This window comes from Thunnus maccoyii, chromosome 21, assembly GCF_910596095.1.
Source record: "Thunnus maccoyii chromosome 21, fThuMac1.1, whole genome shotgun sequence".
Classification (NCBI taxonomy): domain Eukaryota; kingdom Metazoa; phylum Chordata; class Actinopteri; order Scombriformes; family Scombridae; genus Thunnus; species Thunnus maccoyii.
Genome location: NC_056553.1, coordinates 9,089,867 through 9,113,818, shown reverse-complemented (window position 1 = coordinate 9,113,818; position 23,952 = coordinate 9,089,867). Strand labels below are relative to the sequence as shown.

Sequence of the window (23,952 nt, the reverse complement as noted above, 5' to 3'; positions counted from 1 at the left end):
TCAGCATAATTAAGCAGTTTTTAAATTATGGTATATTTGGACTCTTCCTTCTCTAAAGACCAGTTCAATCATTGCTACAAGACCCCAGCTTCATAGATTTTCCTGCATTTGATTCAGCCCGTTAGAGAAATCACACAATAAACTTAACCTAAGGCACTTTGGGATCCATATCCCCAAACCCTCGTTCATGTAATTCACTATATTTTCCCATCAAGCATAAAGGAAAGTCCCTTTAAGAGGAGAATAGAACGTTAATTGGCTAACAGACCTACATACAAGAGATATACAACAAAAGTATAGAAGAGGATTATATTTATATTTATTTTTACTCCTTTCAGCAATTCCACGAAGCAGCCTACCTGGCAGACGATAGGCAGGACCTGCTGAACGCCATCAACAGCTTCCTGGACTGCAGCATCGTGCTGCCGCCTTCAGAAATGGGCGGCGATGAGCTCCTGCGCTCTGTAGCTCGCTTTCAGAGGGAGATGCTGCGCAAGAGGGAGGAGGAGGAGGTCAAACTGTTGGCCAAAGAGCCCAAGAGCCTTGAAGAAAAAGGTAAATCATTTCCTCCTGAAGCTTCGGGCTTGTCAAAGGAAAATTGAGCTGTTGTTACATGACTTCCTGTCATTTGAAATGTGGTTAATAACCTGATTTACCCCCTTCCTCTCACCCAGTGGCCCTCCTCACACCTATGAAAAAGTCAGATGATCCTTTAGAGCGCACCGGACGCCCCTTTGGTGGGTTGATACGAGACGTACGGCGCCGTTACCCGAAGTACATCAGCGACTTCAAGGATGCCCTGAACAGTCAGTGCATGGCTGCTGTTATCTTTATCTACTTTGCTGCCCTTTCTCCAGCCATAACATTCGGAGGCCTTCTGGGTGAGTCAAATCCTTCTCATGTTTTTGTAATGATGGTTAATCTGACAAACTACTGATGGACCTTTAAACCCTATTGTGTTCATTGTGGTGTTAATTTGTTGTGGCTGTCTGTTGCTAGGTGAGAAGACTGAAGGTCTGATTGGTGTTTCTGAGCTGATCGTGTCGACATCAGTGCAGGGTGTGATCTTCTGCTTGCTCGGAGCGCAGCCGTTACTGGTTGTGGGCTTCTCTGGACCCCTGTTGGTTTTTGAAGAAGCCTTTTATAGCGTAAGTTGAAGGTCGATTCATTTTGAGTGTTTCTGGATAAAAACAGCAGCCTTAATTTTTAAAAATCTAGTTGACGTCATTACTATTAAAGCTGTTTTTTTAATAATGTTTCTTGGCTATGTGTCTTCGCAGTTCTGCAAAGCGAACGAAATGGAGTACTTGACGGGCCGCGTCTGGATCGGGTTTTGGCTCATCGTCATCGTGATCGTCACAGTGGCCTTCGAGGGCAGCTTCCTGGTCCGTTTCGTCTCCCGATTCACCCAGGAGATCTTCTCATTCCTCATCTCCCTCATCTTCATCTGCGAGACCTTCATCAAGCTCGGCAGGGTACGCCTGAGACTTGAAATAACAACTCTTGATTACAAAAAGTTTTTGTTGGCACGCTCGTGGGTTTACGTCCCTGACGCTAAACTGAACAGACTAATCTTTGGATGATATTCAAACCTCGGGGTCGAAATGAGTATGTTTTTCTAACAAGTGAACCTGAAATCTATTGTGATTGATTGGCCTTGAAAGTTTAATGGATTGAGAGTTAAACTATTATCCGGGCTTATGATTTTGTAAGGGCCTGCTACAGTATTTGTAGAGTTTTATGGCACAGACTTGAAAGGCGTTTGGCTACGGGCTAATCTAATTTTCCTTCAAGTGTGTTTGTGATACCTAAAAGTGTGATTCATGATAATCCTTCTAAGGAAACTAATCGCAGAAGGTGTTTGTGTTTGCCTCCTGTACATATTTGTGTGTTTATGCTGTCGTTGAACTGTCGCGTATTAATATGAACCTTTTTTTTTGTCGCCGGGCAGATTTTCAAGGATCACCCTCTGAAACGCTGTTCGCTTAACAAAACCGTCAACGGCACGGACGAGAACGTCTCAACAGAAAATATCACAGTGGTGCTGAGCAACAGCACCGTTCCTGTGACGGTGCAGGTCATCGGCGAACCCAACACCGCGCTGCTCTCTCTGGTGCTCATGGCTTCAACGTTTTTCATTGCTTTCTACCTGCGCAAGTTCAAGAACAGTGCGTTCTTTCCTGGAAGGGTGAGGACGTAAATTTACTTTTATCACACTAATCCTGCAACATTACTTCTTCAATATATCGTTTTTTAAACTGTCCTTAAACCCTTCATCATCATAGAAGTTTTGGAAGCGGTGAAAACCAAGTGATGAGGAATTAAATGACAAAAACAATCAATCAAAACTTATTTTAGCCACCAGTTATACCATCATGCAATTAAAAATGTTATAGTACTACAAGGTCCATTTAGTTGCTGCTCTGATACCTTTGATTATATCACATGATCTTCCTCTGCAGATGGAGTTTGGCTTTGTAGATGATCAAATTAACATTTTTTCTAAGGACTTGAAAGTTGACATTGAAAGTTCATTCTTGATCTTGTAAACAGTTTTTGACAAAAGGTCGATTTTTAGTAGCTGTTCTGGAGCTTTTGATTGTATCACGTCGTCTTCTTCAGCAGATGGAGTTTGACAAATTGTCATGACATCGTAGATCTTCAAATTTCCATTTTTCAAAGCATTTGAAGGACTTCTCGTCCATGTTTGCCATGTTGAAATTTCATTCTTGGCCTTGGAAAAAGCAGTTGACAAAACGATCTCACCATAAAGTCCATTTAGTCACTATTCTGGAGGTTTTGATCACATTGCACTGTCTTCCTCCTTTCCTGTGATATAAACAAGTTTGTACATCTACCAAAAGGGAATTAGTGTTTCAGAAGTTAGGAATGAACTTTCAGTCTTAAAATACTCCAATTTTAGTTTTAAATCACAGCCGCTCTTCATAATCAGTATAGAAATGTGTCGTGCAAATAAACAAATAAAGATTTGTGACTGTTTTGATTGTCCTTGGATATAATAAACTGTATGTAGCAGCCAGTTGTGCTGAAACTGTCCCATGTTCTGGTGTTCAGCTTCGCAGAATTATTGGAGATTTCGGGGTACCCATTGCCATCCTCATCATGGTCCTGGTGGATTACAGCATATCAGACACATACACACAAGTAAGACTCATTGAATCATATTTAATGTTTTTTCCTCTTGACCTCATGTTTACTGTAACGTACAATACAAACCTTCTTCATCTTGTTCATCTTGTCTTTGTCTCCTGTCCAGAAACTGAGCGTTCCCAGTGGTTTCTCTGTGACGAGTCCCGACAAACGCGGCTGGATCATCAGTCCTCTGGGCAGCGACGGTGAATTCCCCATCTGGATGATGTTTGCCTGCTGTTTGCCCGCCCTGCTGGTTTTCATCCTCATCTTCATGGAGACGCAGATCACCACGTGAGTAACGCTGCGGTTACACCACGCAGGAATGACATCAGAACAACACAACATTATAATTGTAATTATTAGATAGTTTGGTCATTAAGTCAAAGATTAATTTGGTTTGTGTTGATTGAAATTAGTAGTAGTAGTCTTCTCACAATTTATAGATAATATTATGTAATAATATAGATAAATAGAGACAGATAATCTTATAAATGTCCCAGAGTATGTGAATGTCAAGCTTCTTATGATGCAATACTTGATGGCATAATAGCAATTAATGTAACAATATAAAATAATTAATTCAGCGTTTTCGGTGTTATTACCAGATAAAATCATTTATGATGTAATGTGCCAGGAATTCAGGAATTTGCCACTTTTAGTTTACAAGTTTTCCTATATTTTACAATCAATTTTAAGGGGCATTTCATTACGTTACATTCAGCTTCCAGAGAACTGAAAATGGACATAAATTGCTTTTTAAAGTTTATATTGCTATAACATTTACATCCAAATATGCAATACAGGCTACACTACAGCAAAATCATACCATTACGTGAACTAATTAGAATTTTTATCAGCTGAGTGAATAACCGAAATAACTGAATAATCCCTGATTTGCCATTATATCCCCAGTACCATTCACCTTCCTCTAGTTTAGATTTTGAACTGAACATCAATAGAATATCATCAAATCATCTTAACTTCAGTAAGGAGGAGGGCATTAATCTAAAAGAGCATAATTGAATTGACTAAACAGTTGTCTGCTATGACCACATCAACAAAGTCTGCCGCACCGTTCGAAGACGTGTGAACCGCGTGTTTCTCTGACTTCCTGCAGCCTGATTGTGAGTAAGAAGGAGCGGATGCTCGTCAAGGGATCCGGTTTCCATCTGGACCTGATGCTGATCGTGGTGTTGGGCGGCAGCTCAGCTCTGTTCGGCCTGCCGTGGATGGCGGCCGCGACCGTCCGCTCAGTGACCCACGTCAACGCCCTGACTGTCATGAGTAAAGCCGTCGCCCCCGGAGACAAGCCTCGCATCCAAGAGGTGAAGGAGCAGAGGGTGACGGGGCTCCTGGTGGCCATCATGGTCGGTGAGTGTCAGACATTGGAATCTCATTACTGCTGTTTCCCATTAATGAAGCCAAAATATTTTTGAAAATCCCTCATCACCTGTGAACTTCCAGCTGTTTTTGGCATTCCTGTTTTATTTTTAACCGCGTGTACTCTCCTCTCTCCCTCAGGCATGTCCATTGTGATCGCTGACCTGCTGCGTCAGATCCCCCTGGCCGTGCTGTTCGGTATCTTCCTTTACATGGGTGTGATGTCACTCAATGGTATCCAGCTAACAGAGCGTATGATGCTGCTGCTAATGCCACCAAAGTACCACCCGGACCATACCTACGTCCGCAAGGTGAGAAGTTCTCCTCTTCGTTTTGTGATTAAGGCTGATATATGATGTGTGCTTTGAAGCATTGAAGGTTTCAGGTGTAAGAACGTGAAATATCAGAAGGTTATATGAGTGCTCATTTCTATCAACAATGACAACCAACAATCATTTGCAGGATTCTGAGAAATTTGTCCTGGAGGAATAAAATATGTGAAAATATTTTATTTGGACTGCAAGTAAAGATTGTTTTAATCATCAATTAATCTCTTTTATTAACTGAATAATCATAAAATGTCAGAAAAAGGTGAGGAAATGCTGAAGTTAACATCTTCAGATTGCTTGTTTTGTCCAACCAAAAAGCAAAGATATTCAATTTACAGTGACACAAAACTGAGAAAAATCCTCACATCTGAGAAAATGTTTGGCATTTTTTCTTGCTAAACGACATTAACGAGTAATCACAGATGATTACTTTTATTCTCATTGACTAATCGACTTATCGTTTCAGCTGTAGTAAACTTCTTAAGCATTCTTATTATATTGTGAACCACAAAATCTCATATTTGTTTCTTCCTAAAACAGCACTATAATATTTAAAGTTACAACAGTGATGCTTTTACAATCAAACTAAACCTTTTGAAATATAGTTTTTGTTTTTCTCACTTTAATGCTGTCGAGAATCACATGAATGTACTTTATTTTCCGTCCAGGTCCGTACGCTGCGCATGCACCTGTTCACATGCATCCAGGTGGTTTGTTTAGCTGTTCTTTGGGCCGTTATGTCGACTCAGGCATCGCTGGCCTTCCCATTTGTCCTCATCCTCACCGTCCCTGTCAAGATGTTCCTGCTGCGCCGCATCTTCAACGCCAGAGAGATGGCTTGTGTAAGTCAACCACAGGGGGGCGCCATTGGCTGTTTTTTTTACAAACATTTAAACATTGTGAAGCAGATATTTTCTGTGCGACTGTAGTGGTGTCAGAATACAAAAGCTCATTTCTACTCAAGTAGGGGTCATAGAGAGGCATTCTGGGAAATGTAGGAAATTGCCTTAATAGACTAAACACTATAAACCTACAGAAACTAAACTAGTACCCACATGTCATCATAAATGACTCCAAGGATTATAACTCATTGTTGATGCCTCATAGTTTTAAGAAAATGTCTGTTATTGTAATAAGATATTATATTTATAATGAGAAATTACCTGAAAATGGAGCCCTTATGCGTGTTCAAAGTCCTAAGTCTGATGTCTCTGCCCCTCTTCTAGCTTGATGCGGACGACGCAGAGCCGAAGTTCGACGAGCGCGAGTGTCACGATGAGTACTCGGAGATGCACATGCCCGTGTAAGCCACCACACGCCCTTGTATTACCACTTACCTCCTCTTAGTGGACACCAAAATCCCTCAATCACTCTACCACCAACCGATGACATCCAACGAGATCCGACGACGGAGTCCCTCAAACTTGAAACACTCACAGAGCTATTTGATGCCACATCACTGTGCGCAGCTAGCTGGCCCTCTTCATCATTACCAAGACACGGACGTTTGTCGGAGGTCTGTTCGGTTGTCGCTTTGGTCAAACTTTTCACTATTTAAGTAGCTTTTTTGGCAGATTCATGGCCCAGCTGTGTTTATTCTCATAACACGCAGGTGACATAACACACTTCTGGGTTTTTCTGCCGGTTAGCAGCACTTTGTGGCACAAAGAATGAACGTCAGAGGAGATCAAACAGTCATTATCATGTGTTCATTCATAATATACTTTTTTTTTAAAAAACTATATATATTTCAGGGGACAAGAGATTCCAAATCAAGTGATATGATCTCGAGCTCATAATTAAACATGATTACAGTAGATAGATGTGCAAACTGATTCATTTTTAGCCCTGAAAGGTTGCTCTGATTCACATTGAATATGTGGAGGATATAATGGGATACATTCCTTTATATTAACATACTGCATTATTGCTAATTAAGTTTGTCGCTTTTTTCATGTTTTTGCTCTTTTTTTTAGCTCACCAAGCGCCTTATGAAGGAAATAAAAAGGTATTCTTAGAGGTGTTTTCCCCTCATTCTGTCTTATTTTAGACAGCTGATCACTTTACCCGCCTCCCGAAGCTCGTAGCACTTTTTAAAAGACACCAAATCTGAACAATGACTGTATTTTATGTGATCATTTTATTTCCTTAGTCCCTCTTGAGTCCCCTTAAATATCAATGTTGCTTTAGTTTGCTTCTTAAAGGACTAATTGTGATTGATTTTTAGCCTTTTTGTCCTCAAATGCAGCAGTTTAAATTGAATTCTGTACCTGTAGTGAATTAAGGGTACCAGCAGAGGGAGATATCTGTCATGACGTACCAAAAAAGAAAATGAAAATGCAATTTCTCATTACACTAATGCCATGGTATCATGTTTCTTATCATAACACATTTTTTTAGTAGAGCGTTAACACAGTGGCATGATAAATATACTCTAAATGTCTCCACTCACATGTTTAGGGCACTAATGTACTAATGTAGAGTTTGTTTTGAAGCCTCACTTGGTGTGGTTGGTTTATGGGAATAGCTGTAATTTATTGGTTTGCTTGTCCAAGTGCCAAATGTCTCATGTAAATAGTTTTGTGGTCAAAACAATAAGCTGCAGTTCAGTCATCTCACGTCTCCTAACTGTATTTTCTTGAAGGTGTTTCAGCCTAAATTAACAAATTTTCATAATACAACATTCCACAATTTATTATAAAATTTCCTCTGATTTTATTGGCAGCAACTAGTCGTCAAAACATGTCATTTACACTTGTGTGAACTTGGTCGACCAAATTTTCAACAGAAGCTGTGTAGACAATCTCAATATTCATGCATTGCTGAGAGGGAAGGCTTTTAAAAGTATAAATATGTATTTTTTTGTGTGTGTGTGTGTGTGTGTGTGTTTGTTTTTATGTCATGTTGTGTCAGTGTGACATGGATCGGTAGCTTTGACTGTGTCAAAAAAAACAAACAAAACAAAACGTGATTTTTCGGTCCTCTGTTACTCTCAAGTGTGTATTTGTATCTCAGACATCACTTTTCACCTCTCCCTCTGAACTGTCCCATCTCAGCCTGAACTTGACTTGTCGTTGTGATCTTGTGCCTGTTTGGTGTCACGGAAGTTGGCACAAAATCTCAAGTGCCTGTGGGACCATGAAGTGATCAGCTACAAGTGTCTGCTGTGTTTGTAAGGATGACACATGTGTTACAATATTTTGCACTTTTGAGACGCTCATAAATCAAACATCTCTCCATTTACTTGCAATATGAGGCATTATTGCTGTTTTTTTTTTTTTTTTTTTTTTTTTTTTTTAAAAAGATTATTTGGAATTGTTAAATGTACACACACATTTGGCTGCACCATGGCCATGGACATGAAGGGGATATTTATCAGAAGTAAGAAGTGTCAGTTTTATGTTTGCTTATTGTGCCTGTGGATCGAATGAAGGTGCTCTGTGTATGTCAAAGTATCTGTCAAAATCATGAAATGCTGATACGATATGTTGTTCCATTTCAAAAGCAATACAAAGTCCAAGAGGCTATTGCTAATTTTCCCTTGTACATTGATGGTTCAAATATTGATGACAAATAAAAGTTATTTTCTATTTATCCTGGCTGCTGTTCAGTTGTGTTTTCTATGTATAGACATTTAAGTTTTAAAAGGAACAAACTTTAAAAGAATGAACAGAATTGTGAACATGATACATTTTAAGGCAATACTGAAAGTATAAGAAATGAAAATGAAGGCATAAAAACAAAATGAAAATGATAACATTAGGAGACTGACTCATTCTGTGAATTCTGCATAAGCAGTAACACACTGTGATATACTGGAAGCCAGTGTTAGTTCTGAAGAAGTTGCATGAAGGCGGAAAGTCTTGAATGAGCCTAAACAAATGACTCAAAATGATTCTTTTATTCTTGTTATGTTTTAAGATCATATCAGGCTGATCTTGAAACAGATTTCATGTGGTTTCTGTTCACATCAGAGTCTATGACTATACCCAGATTCTTGACATAATTTTAGGCTTTAATTGACAGGGAGGTCAAATGAGTATTAATCTTTTGTCTATGTAATACTGAGTACCGAAAACAATTACTCCAGTTTTGTCACTATTGCGTTGGAGAAAATTCAGGGACATCCAGTCATTAAAGAGGTTGCTGGAAGTCTTCAGGAGAGAGTGATATATAAAGTTGAGTATCAGTATCATTAGGAAATAATGTTTTTGTGAATTACATGGCCTCTAGGAAGCATGTAGTGATTAAATAAAACGGGACCAAGAATTGAACCCTGTGGAACTCCGTATGAAGTCTTATATTGTTTATACCTGGATTCTCCAATATAGACAAAAAGTTTCTGTTCTGTAAATATAATTTAAATCAGTTTAGTTCCACCTAATTGTCCAGTCTATCCATCATTATATTGTGATCCAGTCTATCAGTGCAGTCTTGGGGTCTTAACTGGTCTAAGCTTATGTGAAAATCATCTTGAACTTTAATAAGAGCTCTCTCGGCGCTGTGACAGAAATCCAGACTTTACAATGTCATAAAGGTCATTAGATAATTATTAAGCTGCTGGTAAACTATTTTTCCAAAGATGCTACCAATGAAAGAGAGATGAAAGGAAAGTAGAAGATATCATTAAAATTCTCCCAGATTTTCATGTTGATATCTAAACACTGAGGTGTGTCTAAAAGAAGTGGTGATCTTAGTCTCCAGTCTCCTGTTGTCTGCCAGGAAAAGAGGGCGGGCTCTTCTTTCCTTTTCAAAAAAAGGAAAAAAAACAGAGTGGGTGGTTTGTTACAGTCCCGTCACCCACACAGACACAGGGAGGAAGATGGCTGCTTTATCACTGCTGTTGTTCACCTTTGGAGCCTTTTTTGTTTCGGCTAATGCACAAGAGGCGTACAAAAAACTTCCTGAAACCTACAAGAAAGGAGTGGATCTGGCCCTGGAGAAGCTCAACTCTCATGCTGGGGTCCAGAACCATTTTCTCTTCTTCAGAAGTATCGCACAGTCAGACATTGAGGTATTGTACATGCATGCCTGCATGAAAGAATCAGTGCTCATCATTTGTTTTGGCTGTGACTCATTATTGAGTAGTTTCCTGTGATTTTCTGTGAGTTAAATCCTCAGGAAGAGCTCTAATTGTCAAAGAATGTGGTAATTTTATCAGAGAGGAATCTTCAGGGCAGTTGTTGTTCAGAGCTAATCCTCCTCCTCCTCTTTCTCCTCAGCCTGGATTTGATGTGACCTACATCTACCACCACTTCTATCTTAAAGCCACCAAGTGCCCAAAGGGAACAGTTGACTCTACGGGGTGCCAGTTCAGAAACGACAGAGTAAGTGCTGTCTGATTTTTATAGGTCATCTTTGAACTGGGGAATGTGAGGCCTGCTCTAACATGTCTGTGGTGTTTTGTTTTTGTGCGTTCATGCAGCCACTGATAGACTGTGCAGTCTGTTACAAAACATTTGGAGGAAACATCGAACAAGAACCCATACCGTATGTTCACTGTGTCCACAAACCGGCCCTTACAGAGGTCAGTCTTGCTTTTATTAGAAACAAATGCAAAGCAACTGTGCAAGAAAGTTAACTTGTTTTGGACTTTTTCCTCATCATGTTCACTTATTTCTTAATGGCAGGAGATGAAGGACAGCAGAGTAGAGCACTGCAACAGGATGGGTTACAGCAGTGGAGCCCCAACTCTTCTTGCATCAACTGGAACAAAGTGAATGTGAATTAACAGCCTGTAGATAAGTTTCAGGGTTTCTTTATGCTTTTTGAAAGGCGTTATTTGACTTTTTATTACATTCTTTTAAACTAAAACCATACAGCTACATTATTGTTAATGCATACCTCACCTCATAACTACTCTCATCTTAAAGACATCTTTATGTCTATGCAAAAATGTTAGAATGTTGACTTACACAGAATTAATAATAAAGTTTCATTTTGTGAACTATTAAAAGTTGTATTTCTTCCAGAGGGTGTGAGTGGCCTAATTTGACCAGGGTCAATACTTGAGAGGATACAGCTGCCGATACTCTACATTTTTTTGCTGGTAAATTCCATAAAAATGTATAAAATGTGTTCCCTACACCGTCTGTGGCACTCAACTTCAAGCCCATTCATTCCTACTTTCTACTTTATATAAATACATGAATATAAACATTTTCAAACAAAGCCAAGTAAGCTGGACACTGTAGTTTTTAGCAAACATCATTCAGGGAGGAGTTGATTGTGCATTTGTTGTGAACTATTTTCAGCCTTAGATTAATACACATTTGGTGCTTTATTGGGTTTTTACAGCAGCAGGACGATGTATGTGGGCTTGACTCAAAATAAACTACAGAGCGTCCATGGTAATGAGTGACCGTGTCACCCGGTGCAACAGTCCAGGCTCATTAATGTGTGTTTGGACAACAATGGAGGTCTGTGACTCAGAGGAATAATATCACCCTTTGGCTGCACAGACAACACTTATTAGGGGAATGAATTCATTGTTGGATGTGGTCTTTTCATGGAATTTGTTGAAAATGAGAAAAATATAGAAAAACACCAGCCTTATTTTATTTTGTCTCACAATAAAAATCAATCCCCATCACGTAAAATAAAATTCTATTGAAGTTCAAATGTTCACCAAACACACAGTGACCCCTGAGCACGCCTGAGTCAAAGGCAGTGCAGAAATCATTTCAGTCTTTTTAAACAATGTCCAAAGTTTTGTTGATTAAATTCTTTAAAGGGAAATTTGAAAAAACAAAGTTTTGCACAAAGGTCAGGACCTTTAATGGCAACAAGACTACCAACCAGGCACAGTGAGAAACTGCCCTGTGGCCCAATAACTCCAGTTTCACCATGGTTCAGTTTGATTAATTACATATTTGTGAAGGAATTTGCATCATAAAGTACAACATCAACAAAAGTGGGTCATGCACTATAACGTAATCCTGTGGCTCTGTCTTTTAGTGCTGCATACTTCTTTGTCTGCAGTTGTTTCATGGTTTGGGTTTGGCCTCTTAGAGACAATGAAGGGAAATCTGAATGCTGCAGCATACAATTATATCTTAGACAATAGCATGCTTACAACAACTGTAGCAACAGTTGGGGGAAGGTGCTTTGCTGTTTTAGCATGAAGATGCCCACATGCACAAAGTCCAGTCCATAAAAAATGTTTTTCTTGGTTTGGTTTGGAATAACTTTCCTGGCCTGCTCAGAGCACTGAGTCCCCATCCAACCCCTCAACCCCATCCAACCCCTCAACCCCATCCAACACCTTTGGGATGCATTGGAGCGAGCCAAGCCTCGTCGCCCAACAACAGTGCCTCAATAATGCTCTTTTGGCTGAATGGGAGCAAATCCCTGCAGCCAGCTTCCAAATTCTTGTAGGAAACCTTCCAGAAGAGGGGAGGTTGTTATAGCATATTCAGCAATCACATATGGGTGCAATGTTCAGGTGTCCACATACGGAGTGTAGACGTACTCGTCTCTGTGCGTGACAGGACCTGTTTTAAAAACCTGATGGATGTTTTCTGTTTAAATTTAAAGATACCTTGAAAATATAATTTGTGTATGATAAAAAAAGGATGGTTATGAGAGAAGAAACAAATTTTTGTCTTGTAAAATTATATATAGGCTATATATATATATACACATATATATTGACTTATTTATTGACAGTTAGACATTATTTCCTGGTTTCAGGGGTCACAAGGCAAAAAGGGAACCATGTGCTCAATGTGCTGAATCACAGATGGCTTAGTGGTCGTAAGAACTTATTGTCTTATATAAGAACTATTGTCTATTGACTCAAACATGGTGATGAATTTCATTTTCAGTGATTAAGTTGCTTTATTACTCACCCCATCAAATACATTCAAGCAATTCAAGGAAATCCCATTTCCAATAAGTGACCCATTTTCCTGTTTATAACTAAGCAGAACCAAGAGGTCATTCACCCGTTGATCACAGCTGACCTTTACACCAGTCCTGGAGCCAGCAGCTTTTCACTGCATGCTGGGCTTGTTACCAGAAGTTGGATTACTAATCCAGGTCTCCATTGCAACACTTAAGGACATTGTTGTAATTCCACTTCTGGCAAGCAGTTTATCCTGTGGAAACTCCCCTTTGAGAGTGTTTTTTGTTACAACAAGCTTTAATCTTTGTCCCCTGGGGCATTTTGGGAACTGAGAGAGAGAAGAGCAAACAGCTGGCGCAGAGGCCTGTTGATGGTCAGGTTGTTTAGTTTCCAAGCCTTAATAGGACTTGTTTTTGATGTTAGTATCGATCTCCTAGAGAGAGGAGGCGTTTCACCCTCTGAGCCGAGCTGCTCTCCTCACACATTCAGAGGAAGATGGCTGCTGCGTTGCTGTTGCTGATTTGTGCTGGAGCTTTGCTGTACTCTGCCGAGGCACAGGACCCTTATACTCAGCTTTCTAACATCTACAGGAAGGGAGTAGATCTGGCTTTGGAGCAACTCAACTCCCATGCCGGGGTGCACCACCATTTTCGCTTCTTAAAAACTCTGGATAAGTCAGAGATCGAGGTAAAGCAAGTATTTGTTTATTTTATCATTTGTTATGATTCTTGATCTGAAGAATTAAGGTGGATATCTCTGTTTATATACCTTTTAGCATGAAAACTTTGCATTACAACATCTTATCTGTTTCATAATGGTGTTGTTCAGGAGGCAGATTTATAGCAGCTTGGTAAATATGTCATACTGTAGCAGATTTTATAAAATGTTCTCCTGGAAGGCTGGACTCAGGATACTTGATCAACATGTTATAGACTCTCACGTTGCCTTCAGAGAATTCAGGTTCATACTTGTCTTAAACACCTGCAACATGTTTTCAGGAATTTGGTTTTGCAACAAAAACAACAGCAACGAAAAACTAGTTAAGTGTGTCTTCCTTGGAATACTTTTCTCAATGTACAGATTTTTTTTCCCCATCGTCCTTCCACCTGTGAAATACTGTGAAATTTACCAGTGCAAATTTGCAGCTTGTATGGTTTTCGTGTTGTATGGTCTCATCTGTTGTTACTCAGTGGATGAGCTGGCGTGTAGAAATATGAAACAGCTGCAAATCATCACATTTTTGCTCCGTAGCTCACACAGTACTTTCAGTTATTACACAAGTCATTAATATGTGAGCTGAACATCCAAAGCAGAAACTACTACAGTCCAGAATTCAAGACACATCCAAGATCAACACTTAATCAAAGTATTTTGTCAAAACTTCAGCCGTTAAATATCATTTTTGTGCATATAGTTTATGTGACTGATATTTACTGTGTGCTAAAACATTTTATTTGTTAAAAGTTTAATAAAATTCATGCACACTGGCGGCTCCACAAGGTTGTGAGAAGTAACTGCATGAAACATCTAAACTTCATTACCATAGATTGTATATGAAAATGGATGTAGCGAGGTGTGACGACACCCGTTTCGTTTACATTGGAGCTGGTCTGAAGTCCAGAGTTGCTGCTTATGGTCAGCTCCATCTTTTCCTTTTGGAGGGTTCCTCGCTAAATTGTGCTAAAATGGCCAGTATCATAATCAAGAAACACTAAACCTGTCGATCACAGCTGTCAATCAACAACCACATGGCAGAGATCAAAGCTACTATAAGTCTTTAGATCTTATTAACAGAGCAATAACTTACAAAATGACCACCAGTACACGGCCCGAATTCAGCGATTGTGACCATAATGATTCGTTTAAAAAACATATTGATTTAGTATATGTAGAGAGAAGCTGGTGATTTTTGAATAGGAGTCTATTGGACCCAGGGTTTTTGGGATCCAGCATCTAGTGGTTGTTGATGGCATTGCACTTTAAGGTACTTCCATTTTGGCTTCGGTCTCAAGCCGCGGTCATTGCTGCTTGTTCATTACCCAGCTATCCTGTGATGTGATGCCAGTAAACTGCACACAGTCCTCTGATTGTTACGCAAGTTCCGCATTAGATTCTGTTAAACTAACTTTCACTTCTGAAAGTATTTCCCTGAGGAAGGTTTCTTTAATCAGCATTTCTGAAAAGTTGAGAATGTGATGGCGCACTTATGGCTAAGAAATATGGAAGCTGTAGTTTATAAAACTAACAAAATATAAATTGTTTCATCTTTGTTCATTCATCATCACTCCCCATAAGGAAGCACTGGGAGGGATTGGGGAGTGACACATTTTGAATCCTAATGATCTTTAATGTAGAGACATCAACAGGTCAAAATGCATACCTAAAAAATAATTGTTTTGATGGATTATTTGAAATTCAGTTTATTGATAGATTTATTATTCTTCCCGTCTTTATGCTTCACCCTGACTTAAATATATTTACATTAAAAACTTGTGTGGTGCAGCTTTAATCAGTTGCAATCAAACATAAGTGTGAGAAAACAAACTCCTGCTGATCAGATAGGATGTTCACAGACTTCTCTGCTTTCTTACAGTCTGGATTTGGTGTGAAATACCTGTACCACCACTTTTACGTGAAACCTACCAGGTGCCCCAAACACACAACTGAGACAGACCCTCAGAGATGCCCCTTCAGGAATGACAGAGTGAGTGAATTCTACTTGCTCCGTTCATTTTTCAACCTTATAGTGCATCCAAAACATCAACCGCATCTTGTTAATGTTTACAATGACTTTACAGCCACTGATGGACTGCGCAGTTTGCTACAAAGCAGCAGGAGACCAAATAGAAACCAACCCCAAGCCGTACATTCACTGCATCCAGAAACCGAGACTCACAGAGGTATTGTTACTTTTGTCCTGTCTTGTTATTTCTTATCTCTAATGGTAAGAAAGTTTCTCTGCACACACCTGGAGCTTTTCAGCTTTTACCCTTTCAGGATATCTATTTTAAAGCCTCTTTTTTTTATAGAGTTTTTATGTGATTACAGCATCTTTCAAATTATTCTGAAGACATACATTTTTGTATGCAGACAAATTAGGTGCAGTCTATATGTTGCTTTCACCCCTTAAAAGATAGGTTCACAATTTTTCAAGTCTGTCCTAGAACAATAGTCAGGAGCCCAAATAAACATTGATGCATGCTTTTCTTGCTGTAATAATCCCTCCTGTTCATATTGACTATTAGAAGATCCCTTCATAATGAACTTTCAATGTTAGTGATGAGGGACTTCCTTCTGTGCAAAATGTATTTAAAAGTTTGATTAGTCCCATATATAACCTACTGTGTGGAAGTTTGGGGAAATACATATAAAACAAACAATAATCCAATCTTCATCCTTCAAAAGAGAGCCATAAGAAGTGTACAACCCCCAAAAACACTTATAGACAACCAACAAACACACTCTTTATTAAATTAAAAGTTCTAAAATTCAAAGATTTAGTCGACTTTAAAACGGTTCAAATCATTTACAAAGTTAAAAATCAATTAGTATCTGAAAGTATCAAAAAATTGTTTCAAATGAGAGAAAGTCAACATGACTTGAGAGGAATTTGTACATTCAATAAACAATTAGTGAGGACTAATATGAAATATCATTGTATTACAGTCAAAGGAGTTAATTTATGGAACAGCTGTAGTGAGGAACTGAAAACATGTAAAACATTTAGTAAGTTTACATGAATGTTTAAAAATTGCATATTAAAAAAATATGAAATGGACAATCAGAGAGACAGACTGGCAAAGAAGGACAGGGTACAGGACAATAATAACAGTGTTATTATTATGTTGTTACTGCACCTTTTTTTCTGACTGCAGAAAAAAGTTATTGTGCTGTTTTGAGGTGCTCTATTTAAGTATTTGTCTCTATTTTTGTGTTTATGTATGTATAAAAAAATAATTTGGCCCCAGATTAGATCCTGTCTTTTGATATTTCCACCAGAAGCACCAAAATCAGAAATGTTCAAACAACTGTGTACATAAATGATGCCTGAACATTCGTCTCACTGCATTTCCTCTCTCATTTCAGGAAATGAGGACAACCAGGACGGAGCATTGCAAAAAAATGACCTACACCAGTGGAGCTCCTACACTTTTGGCTGTGTCTACTGGTTAAAAAGAATATTAATAATAGAAATAACATGCTTAATAACTGTTGCATGCTCATCACTACAGTTTTAGTGTCCTTTCCTTGTGATTTTCTCATCAAGACTTCACTGAGGATATAAATTACATACAATCTTAAATTGTCTCTGTTATTTGCTATTGATAATGCTGCCTTCAGATGCTGTTCAGACTCCACTCTGAGCTCTCCTCTCTCTCTGCTGTGATAGTTTAGACCCTACTTTGCTCGTAATTTCTTTTCATTCCAGATATTATTAAACATTGTTTAATAAACATAAAGAAAAAACTAACAGAGTCAGATTTGATTTACTGTAATTTGGGTATTTATCTGCAATGCAACAATGGAGGAAAGTGCATTCATTGCCAAAAAGACTGTGATGTAACTCGTATTTGTTGTTTGCGGACTTGTTAAGAGACTCAGATTTTCTTTATAGGCTGAATTCCTTGTCATGGATGCCTGCCACCTACAACCCCATCCAACGTTGTTGGACATAAGATATGGAATCGGTTAAGATTGCTACTGTAATAATATCATGACTTCCTTCTACTGACATCCACTTCCATTCAAAGTATTTATGAGTATTTGGCAGATGGACAAAGGAAATGTGAGCACATAGTTGTTTACTTTCTAGTATTAGGCCAGCTGTGGCAACATGTGGCTCCTTATCATTATTTTAGTTGCTTCCTCAGTTGAAGGATCATAACAAGAAGAGGGAATTTGGTATTAAAAAGACCTCAACTTTGGAAGATATTGACTTCATTTTACTAATTTGGACAGCTGAAGCCTTATATAAGCTTCAGATAAACTTTTAAATACATTTGCACGGAAGGAGGGCTGCATTTTGTCCCTTATCGTGTCTGTCCTCCCAAGAAAAATGACACTAACATAAAGAATATGTGTCCAGAATGAGCTGGGCTCAAATAAAAGCTTATTTTCTACAATTCATAAATGTGTTTTTCTTCTCTTTGTAGTGGGTTCTGGTTAAGTAGTGGGCACAGGTTTAAATATGGCTCTTCAACTTCAAACAGAGTGAATGCATTATGTGACACTCTTTTTTTTCTCAGCTGATCCCAAAGGGGGCTCCGTACAATCCATCCAATAGTTGTTGAGATATTTCAGCCTGGACTGATTAAAAATAAAACAATGAGCAACAGGATTAAAAACAAAGGACAGACTGTCTGCAGGTCGGTGTGTTGTTCTTTGTTTCAGCCACTAGATGGAGACAGAACATTACTGATGAAAGAAGAAAGAAGCTGCAGCATCAGGAGGAATCAGAGAGATCGTTCTGCTGCATGGCCACAGCAGAGCAGCAGAGTGCAGTGACTGTTCAAAACGTGCCTGGTCAGAACAGGATTTCTCTGGTATTGCTGCTTCAACACAGTGTGAATGAGTATATACATCAACAACATGAAAGAAACTAACATTTTACAGATGTTAAGTACTGTTTTAGTGAATCTTTTCTCATTACAAGTATGATGAGGGCTGCATTTAAAAATAAAATACATAACAGAGAGCTTTTGAAAAAATTTTCACCCTAAAATAAAGTGAATTGATCATATTGGGCTCTTTGATCGTTTATTTTTTGTGGTTTCAGTTCGGATCATTTGAGTGGGTATGTTCGCTCAAAAGATTTGTGCTTATATGAGACATACTGGTTTGGAACTGCCTGTGGGAAGCAGTCTGAGAGTCTGTCCATTCTTGATTAAAAGCTCTGCTTACGCTGTCTACTGTTCGCTTTAGAGCACGCCATTTGAAAAAACTTTTCTCAAGTTGAGCTGATACTAAAAGGTGACGTGAAAACACTGCAGACCACTGACTGGTCAATCTCTGTATCTCTCTATATCTCTATACAAAGCATGGAATCTCTTTCCTGTTCAACTGAAACACCTTCTGTTTCAACTGAAATCCTCTCTTGTAACATGCTGAAATCCTCTCTTACAACATGCTGAAATCCTCTCTTACAACATGCTGAAATCCTCTCTTACAACATATTGAAATGACATACAAAATTATGTTTTTCAATAGTACCTATGAATGCTTTTCAACAGTTTAAAATGTTTTCACAATCCTCTCTTACAACATGCTGAAATCCTCTCTTACAACATATTGAAATGACATACAAAATTATGTTTTTCAATAGTACCTATGAATGCTTTTCAACAGTTTAAAATGTTTTCACAATAATATATGAGAGCATTTTAACTGTGTATATGAGCATATTTTACTGGTATGTGTGAAAGCTTTTCAATAGTTTTAATGAGAATGTTTCAGTTGTGTATGTCAGTGTATAATTTTTCAGTTGTTTGTGTGAGAGTGTTTCAGTTGTGTACATAAAAGCATTTCACTTGTATGTGTGTGTGGTTTTCAGTATAGTATGTGAATGAATTTGGTTTTATATGTGTATGTGAGAGGAAATGTACATGTGTATGCATGGTAATTCTGAATAATGTCCCTAACAGCCCCTCATAATGGGGAATAATGCATTTTGAATCCTAATGATCTTTAATGTAGCACCATCAACAGGTCAAAATGCATACCTAAAACTGTTTGTTTGTAAAGTAGTCTAGCTCAAAGAAGGTGGTAGGTAGGCAGACTCAGCAGACATCTTGATTTCGCCGGGGTGAATTTACTGTGCTCTCCATTATACAAAAACAAAACAAAACAAAAAAAGAAACACAAGAAAACTAAGAAAATTAAATCAGTAAATCAAACAAAGGCACATTCATGGCAGCACGGCCTCACCACTCCTCCTCAGGAGCCAAAACCCCAACTGACTTTATATGGTGTTCAATTCACACCTAGACTGCTACTGCCAGCACCATAACAATTAAGGGGGACCTACACAGTAACCTTAATATATGGAAATCAAACAACACACTTTGACTCATTTACAAGCTCATTTACATTATTAAATGGCTCAATAAAATGTAAGTTATCTTAATACATTACTTTTAGAATGCATTAAACAAACAAAAGAAACATTCCTACAAAAAAGAAAACCGGGTCTGAACAAAGGAACAAACAATCACACAAGGTTCAAACAGCAACATAATAAAGATAACTGAATCTAACTTATGGCTGTGTCTTTGACCTACTCATGTGCTTTGATGTGAACTGTAAAATAATGCTAACACAAACAAACAAGTGATGCAATGGCAAATTATTGCAAAATGAACACATGCAGAAAATAATATTGTGTAATGTATGAGATGAAAATGAAAGGGACAAGTGTTAAGTAAAGGAGAGTTCTCACCCACTTTGTCACCCCCACCCACCTCCCACCTCCCTTAAGACAGTCCGGGACAGGAAGTCAGCCACCATATTCTTGTGTCCTGGTCGATCCTGAAACAATATGGCTGTAGAGACAGATACCACCTGGTAATCCTTGCATTGGAATCTTTAATTCTTTTCATCCACTGCAATGCAAAATGGTCAGTCTCCAGCACAAATTTGTGCCCCATTAGATAACACTTCAAGGTGTCCAAAGCCCATTTCACTGCCAAGGTTTCTTTCTTAATAGTAGAATACCTTGTTTCCCTTGGGAAGAGCTTGCAGCACTGGCCTTTGGTTCTCCCCCTCACTCCGATAACCCCCCCTCTGATGTATCTAAGGTACTTGACGATGTGACATTTGCATGGATTGATGACCAGTCCAGCTTCATGGATCAATTGTGGAACATCAGAGAGGTGCTGAACGTGATCCTCTCATAGCCATCAGCTCCTCTAAGGACTCATCCACCAGCCTCTGAAATGTAGCTGGAACTCCGTGCAGTCCAAAAGGGATTGTTCTGAAATGATAAAGTCCGCTAGGGACCATAAACATTGTTAAGTCTTTAGAAGGCTGTCAATGGCACCTGTCAATACCCTTTACAAAGGTCAAGTGTTGTAAGATACTGGCCCTCTTGGAAGCACCTCCGGCAAGTCTCTTAACCTAACCAGATTAGTGTTGGCTAACTCCTGGAACTATTCAAGCTCTCATCTTCAATACATACAAGAGAACACTGCATTGTTTTTCAGGTTTATATCCCTCCCAGGCCTACTTCAGCACATCCAGTGAACCCCATCCTGCCTGACCATACAGGCACTGGAATAGGGAGAAAACCCTGTCGATGCTTGAGCGACCTCTCTATAGGCAAAAGGTAGAAAAGGTAGCCATTGGTCCCAGTCTGCCCCAGAGTCTTCCACAAACTTCCTCAGCATGGATTTAAGGGTTCTGTTGAAATGTTCCAACATCCATCTGTGAGTGGTAGGGACTGGTCTTGACTCCTCTGATCCCCAACAATTTGTAGACTTCCCTCAGAAAGGTAGAAGTGAAATTGGACCCCTGGTCAGTGATTATTTCTTTGGGGATCCCAACCCTTGAGAACCTTTGTATCTGACTGTTGGCAATCTGGCAGGCCTTGACCTTTTTGAGGGTGAATGCCTAAGGATATCTTGTAGTGTAGTCACACACTACTAAAATATACCTGTGAACTGCACTGCTCCTCTCCAGTGGGCCTAAAATGTCCATGGTGATGCGGGAGAAAGGGTTGTCTATAACTGGCATGGTGATAAGTGAAGCCCTGTCACCCTTCCTACCTGGTGCTGTTAACTGGCACTGTGGACATGATTTGTGAAACTGAACTGTGTCAGCAAATTGCTGTGGCCAATAAAAACGAGTTGTCATTCTGGAGAAAGTTTTGAGATGACCTAAGTGACCTGCCCAATGTACAGAATGAGCTAGCTGCAAGACTGTGGGTCTCAAGATCTTGGGAACAACCAACTGGTCTCCCACCCTGCTGCAATGATACAGTTCATGTGGACGACTGAAGTTTCATATAAGCTTCAGATAAACTTTTACATACATTTGCACAAAAGGTCTGTATTTTGTCCCCCATTGAGCCTGTCCTCCCAAGAAAAATGACACTAACATTAAGAATGTGTTCCCAGAATGAGGATTGAATGTTCTGAACTGACTTAAACTGAATTAAGAACTGAACTGAATGCCATATGGCACTCCTCTCTCTCCGCCCCCAGATCAGTTAATATAAAATGGAGTGAATTTTACTTCTTTCACTCCACTTACTCTTTTCCTCTGCTGCTGTCAGGTGTGGAACATTTGAGTCTGTAAGTACCGTGCACCTCTACACTGATTGATGGATTCATACATTGCTGTGCAAGAGTAGTTTAATGCAGAAGTGTTATAGTTTACTGTTAAATCTGTGTTATTGAAATTATGTTACTAATAGGTACATTAGGTTCATTGTGGGTATAAACCAATGGAAGAAGGAAAAGAATAACTTTTTTTATTCATGAAAAGAGTCACATCACTGGTCACTGGTGGTGCACAAAGGAAATGCAAACTTACAAAACATATTTTGTCAATGCCTTTTCAGTCTTTTAGATGGATTCAACATAGAGGGGTAAATTCACAAAGAATAGATTGCAGCTGCTGATAGCACCATGAATTGTGCATCACTTGCAACCGCTATCTGTCCCATCTCAAGGTCTAATTCTCAAGTTCTAATTTACAAAAGATATTGTGTTAATTATATGACCCATAAACACACCCATAAAGTTTTTCAGCTGAATGCAATTTGACCTTGTTTTGCATCTGATTGCAATTATCCATGCGGCAAAGTATAAATGTTGAAAGCAGTTTGACAATGCCAGGTACTGCATGGCATCTTTGGGTGGCTGGCTAAGTGTCATCCTTGATGTCATCAAGTATAGCAAGAATTGTTTGTCCTGGTAACCTGTACCTGCGAATAATTTTGGTTACCTTTTAGGGGACCTCCGATCCCAATTCTAAAAAGGGAGCAATGTCCAATCAATGTGACAACCAACCCCTTTCTCCCCTATTCAGTTTGTTTTTGACTTATTTGTGCAGGTTTAGCAGATGCAAAAGCTACACAGTCCTTTTGTGAATTTGCTCAAGAGTTTCTTTCTGTTTCAGAATCATGAGCAGGAACTACTTGTCCAAAAATGATGAGCTCCGCAGAGGAGACTATCTGGTGTCCAACAACAGGGAGTGGAAGGCTATCTTCCAGGTGAGAATATTTGGATGCTCAAGTCACTTATCAAGATGCAAGATGATACATGTCTACTGATTTGTGTAAAATTAAATGCAGAAGTAACTGATTACTAACAGTCACTGTTTTTGCCTGCAGGACGATGGTAACTTTGTCATTTATGGCTGGAAGCCAACGTGGGCTTCAGACACTTCAGGATCTGATGTTGTCCGCCTGTGCATGCAGGCTGACTGCAACCTGGTCATGTACAACAAGTGCGACAATCCCAGGTGGCACACAAACTCCGCCAAACCTGAGAGTAACATGTGCCGTCTTCATCTGACAGATGACGGAAACCTGGTGGTGGACAGGGAATGTGATGAGATTTGGACCTCTGCTAACTCCAAAGGCATGAAATGAAATGAGGCTTTCAAAACTGAGTTCTGTTTAAAATTTGTGAAAGTCATCTTTGGATGTCAACTTGAGTTATCAGTAAACCTCCCTGTAATGTAATCTGAGCTCAAATAAAAGCGTATTTACTACAATTCATAAATGTGTTTTCCTTCTCTTTGTAGTGGGTTCTGGTTAAGTAGTGGGCAAAGGTTTAAATATGGTCTTCAACTTCAAACAGAGTGAATGCTTAGCATACTAAGTAGATGCACTATGTGATGATAGACAAGTTTTTTAGTGAACTATGAACAAAATTTTAAACATAAAACTGTTGTTGAGTTGAAATACGAGTAAGAGTTGCCTCATATTCATAAATTAAGTAGTATATGCTTCATCCATCATATCTAATGTCACAGCTTCTGCTCTGCAGTAAAATACAGAGGGATTCTAGCTAAAGTATAACAACATGAAAAACCCAAACTAAATGTTTAATCTAATGGAGTCTCCCATTATTGCTCAGCGGAGCAGAATGGTATTATCATATCTGTCATGCAGAGAAAGCAGAATTAAATGCACAGCTTTGCCATTGTGATCTGAAATACATTCCACTGACTTAATCAATAATATGCATAGACTTAAGTGGAAGGATTTTATTATATTACTATGAATATTTGAATATCTGT

The 23,952-nt window shown here is 39.0% G+C and overlaps 2 protein-coding genes across 4 annotated transcripts in view; both read left to right on the top strand.

Moving 5' to 3' along the window:
• slc4a2b (solute carrier family 4 member 2b) overlaps nt 1-8,456 on the top strand; it is a 45,309-nt gene extending 36,853 nt beyond the window's left edge. For all 3 annotated transcript variants that reach the window (XM_042399088.1, XM_042399086.1, XM_042399087.1), the window contains exons 14-24: nt 339-555; nt 675-881; nt 1,000-1,148; nt 1,281-1,475; nt 1,952-2,188; nt 3,076-3,165; nt 3,278-3,444; nt 4,271-4,524; nt 4,675-4,844; nt 5,531-5,704; nt 6,089-8,456. In XM_042399088.1, the coding sequence (XP_042255022.1) occupies nt 339-555; nt 675-881; nt 1,000-1,148; nt 1,281-1,475; nt 1,952-2,188; nt 3,076-3,165; nt 3,278-3,444; nt 4,271-4,524; nt 4,675-4,844; nt 5,531-5,704; nt 6,089-6,169 (1,941 nt within the window). In that variant the 3' untranslated portion in view covers nt 6,170-8,456. The remainder of the gene's footprint in view (nt 1-338; nt 556-674; nt 882-999; nt 1,149-1,280; nt 1,476-1,951; nt 2,189-3,075; nt 3,166-3,277; nt 3,445-4,270; nt 4,525-4,674; nt 4,845-5,530; nt 5,705-6,088) is intronic.
• A 13,460-nt stretch (nt 8,457-21,916) lies between these two features.
• Nucleotides 21,917-23,412, top strand: LOC121887722 (lectin-like). The gene is made up of 3 exons (XM_042398637.1): nt 21,917-21,995; nt 22,825-22,918; nt 23,039-23,412. The coding sequence occupies exons 2-3, from the start codon at nt 22,829-22,831 to the stop codon at nt 23,297-23,299; spliced, it is 351 nt and encodes a 116-aa protein (XP_042254571.1). The 5' UTR covers nt 21,917-21,995; nt 22,825-22,828; the 3' UTR covers nt 23,300-23,412.
• Nucleotides 23,413-23,952: the final 540 nt, after the last annotated feature.

What these genes read in the sequence shown, in the direction of transcription:
- LOC121887722 (XM_042398637.1), top strand. Translation starts at nt 22,829, where the DNA reads ATGAGCAGGAACTACTTGTCCAAAAATGATGAGCTCCGCAGAGGAGAC. An exon ending in AGTGGAAGGCTATCTTCCAG is followed by an intron (nt 22,919 to 23,038) that starts GTGAGAATATTT and finishes TTTTGCCTGCAG; the next exon opens with GACGATGGTAACTTTGTCAT.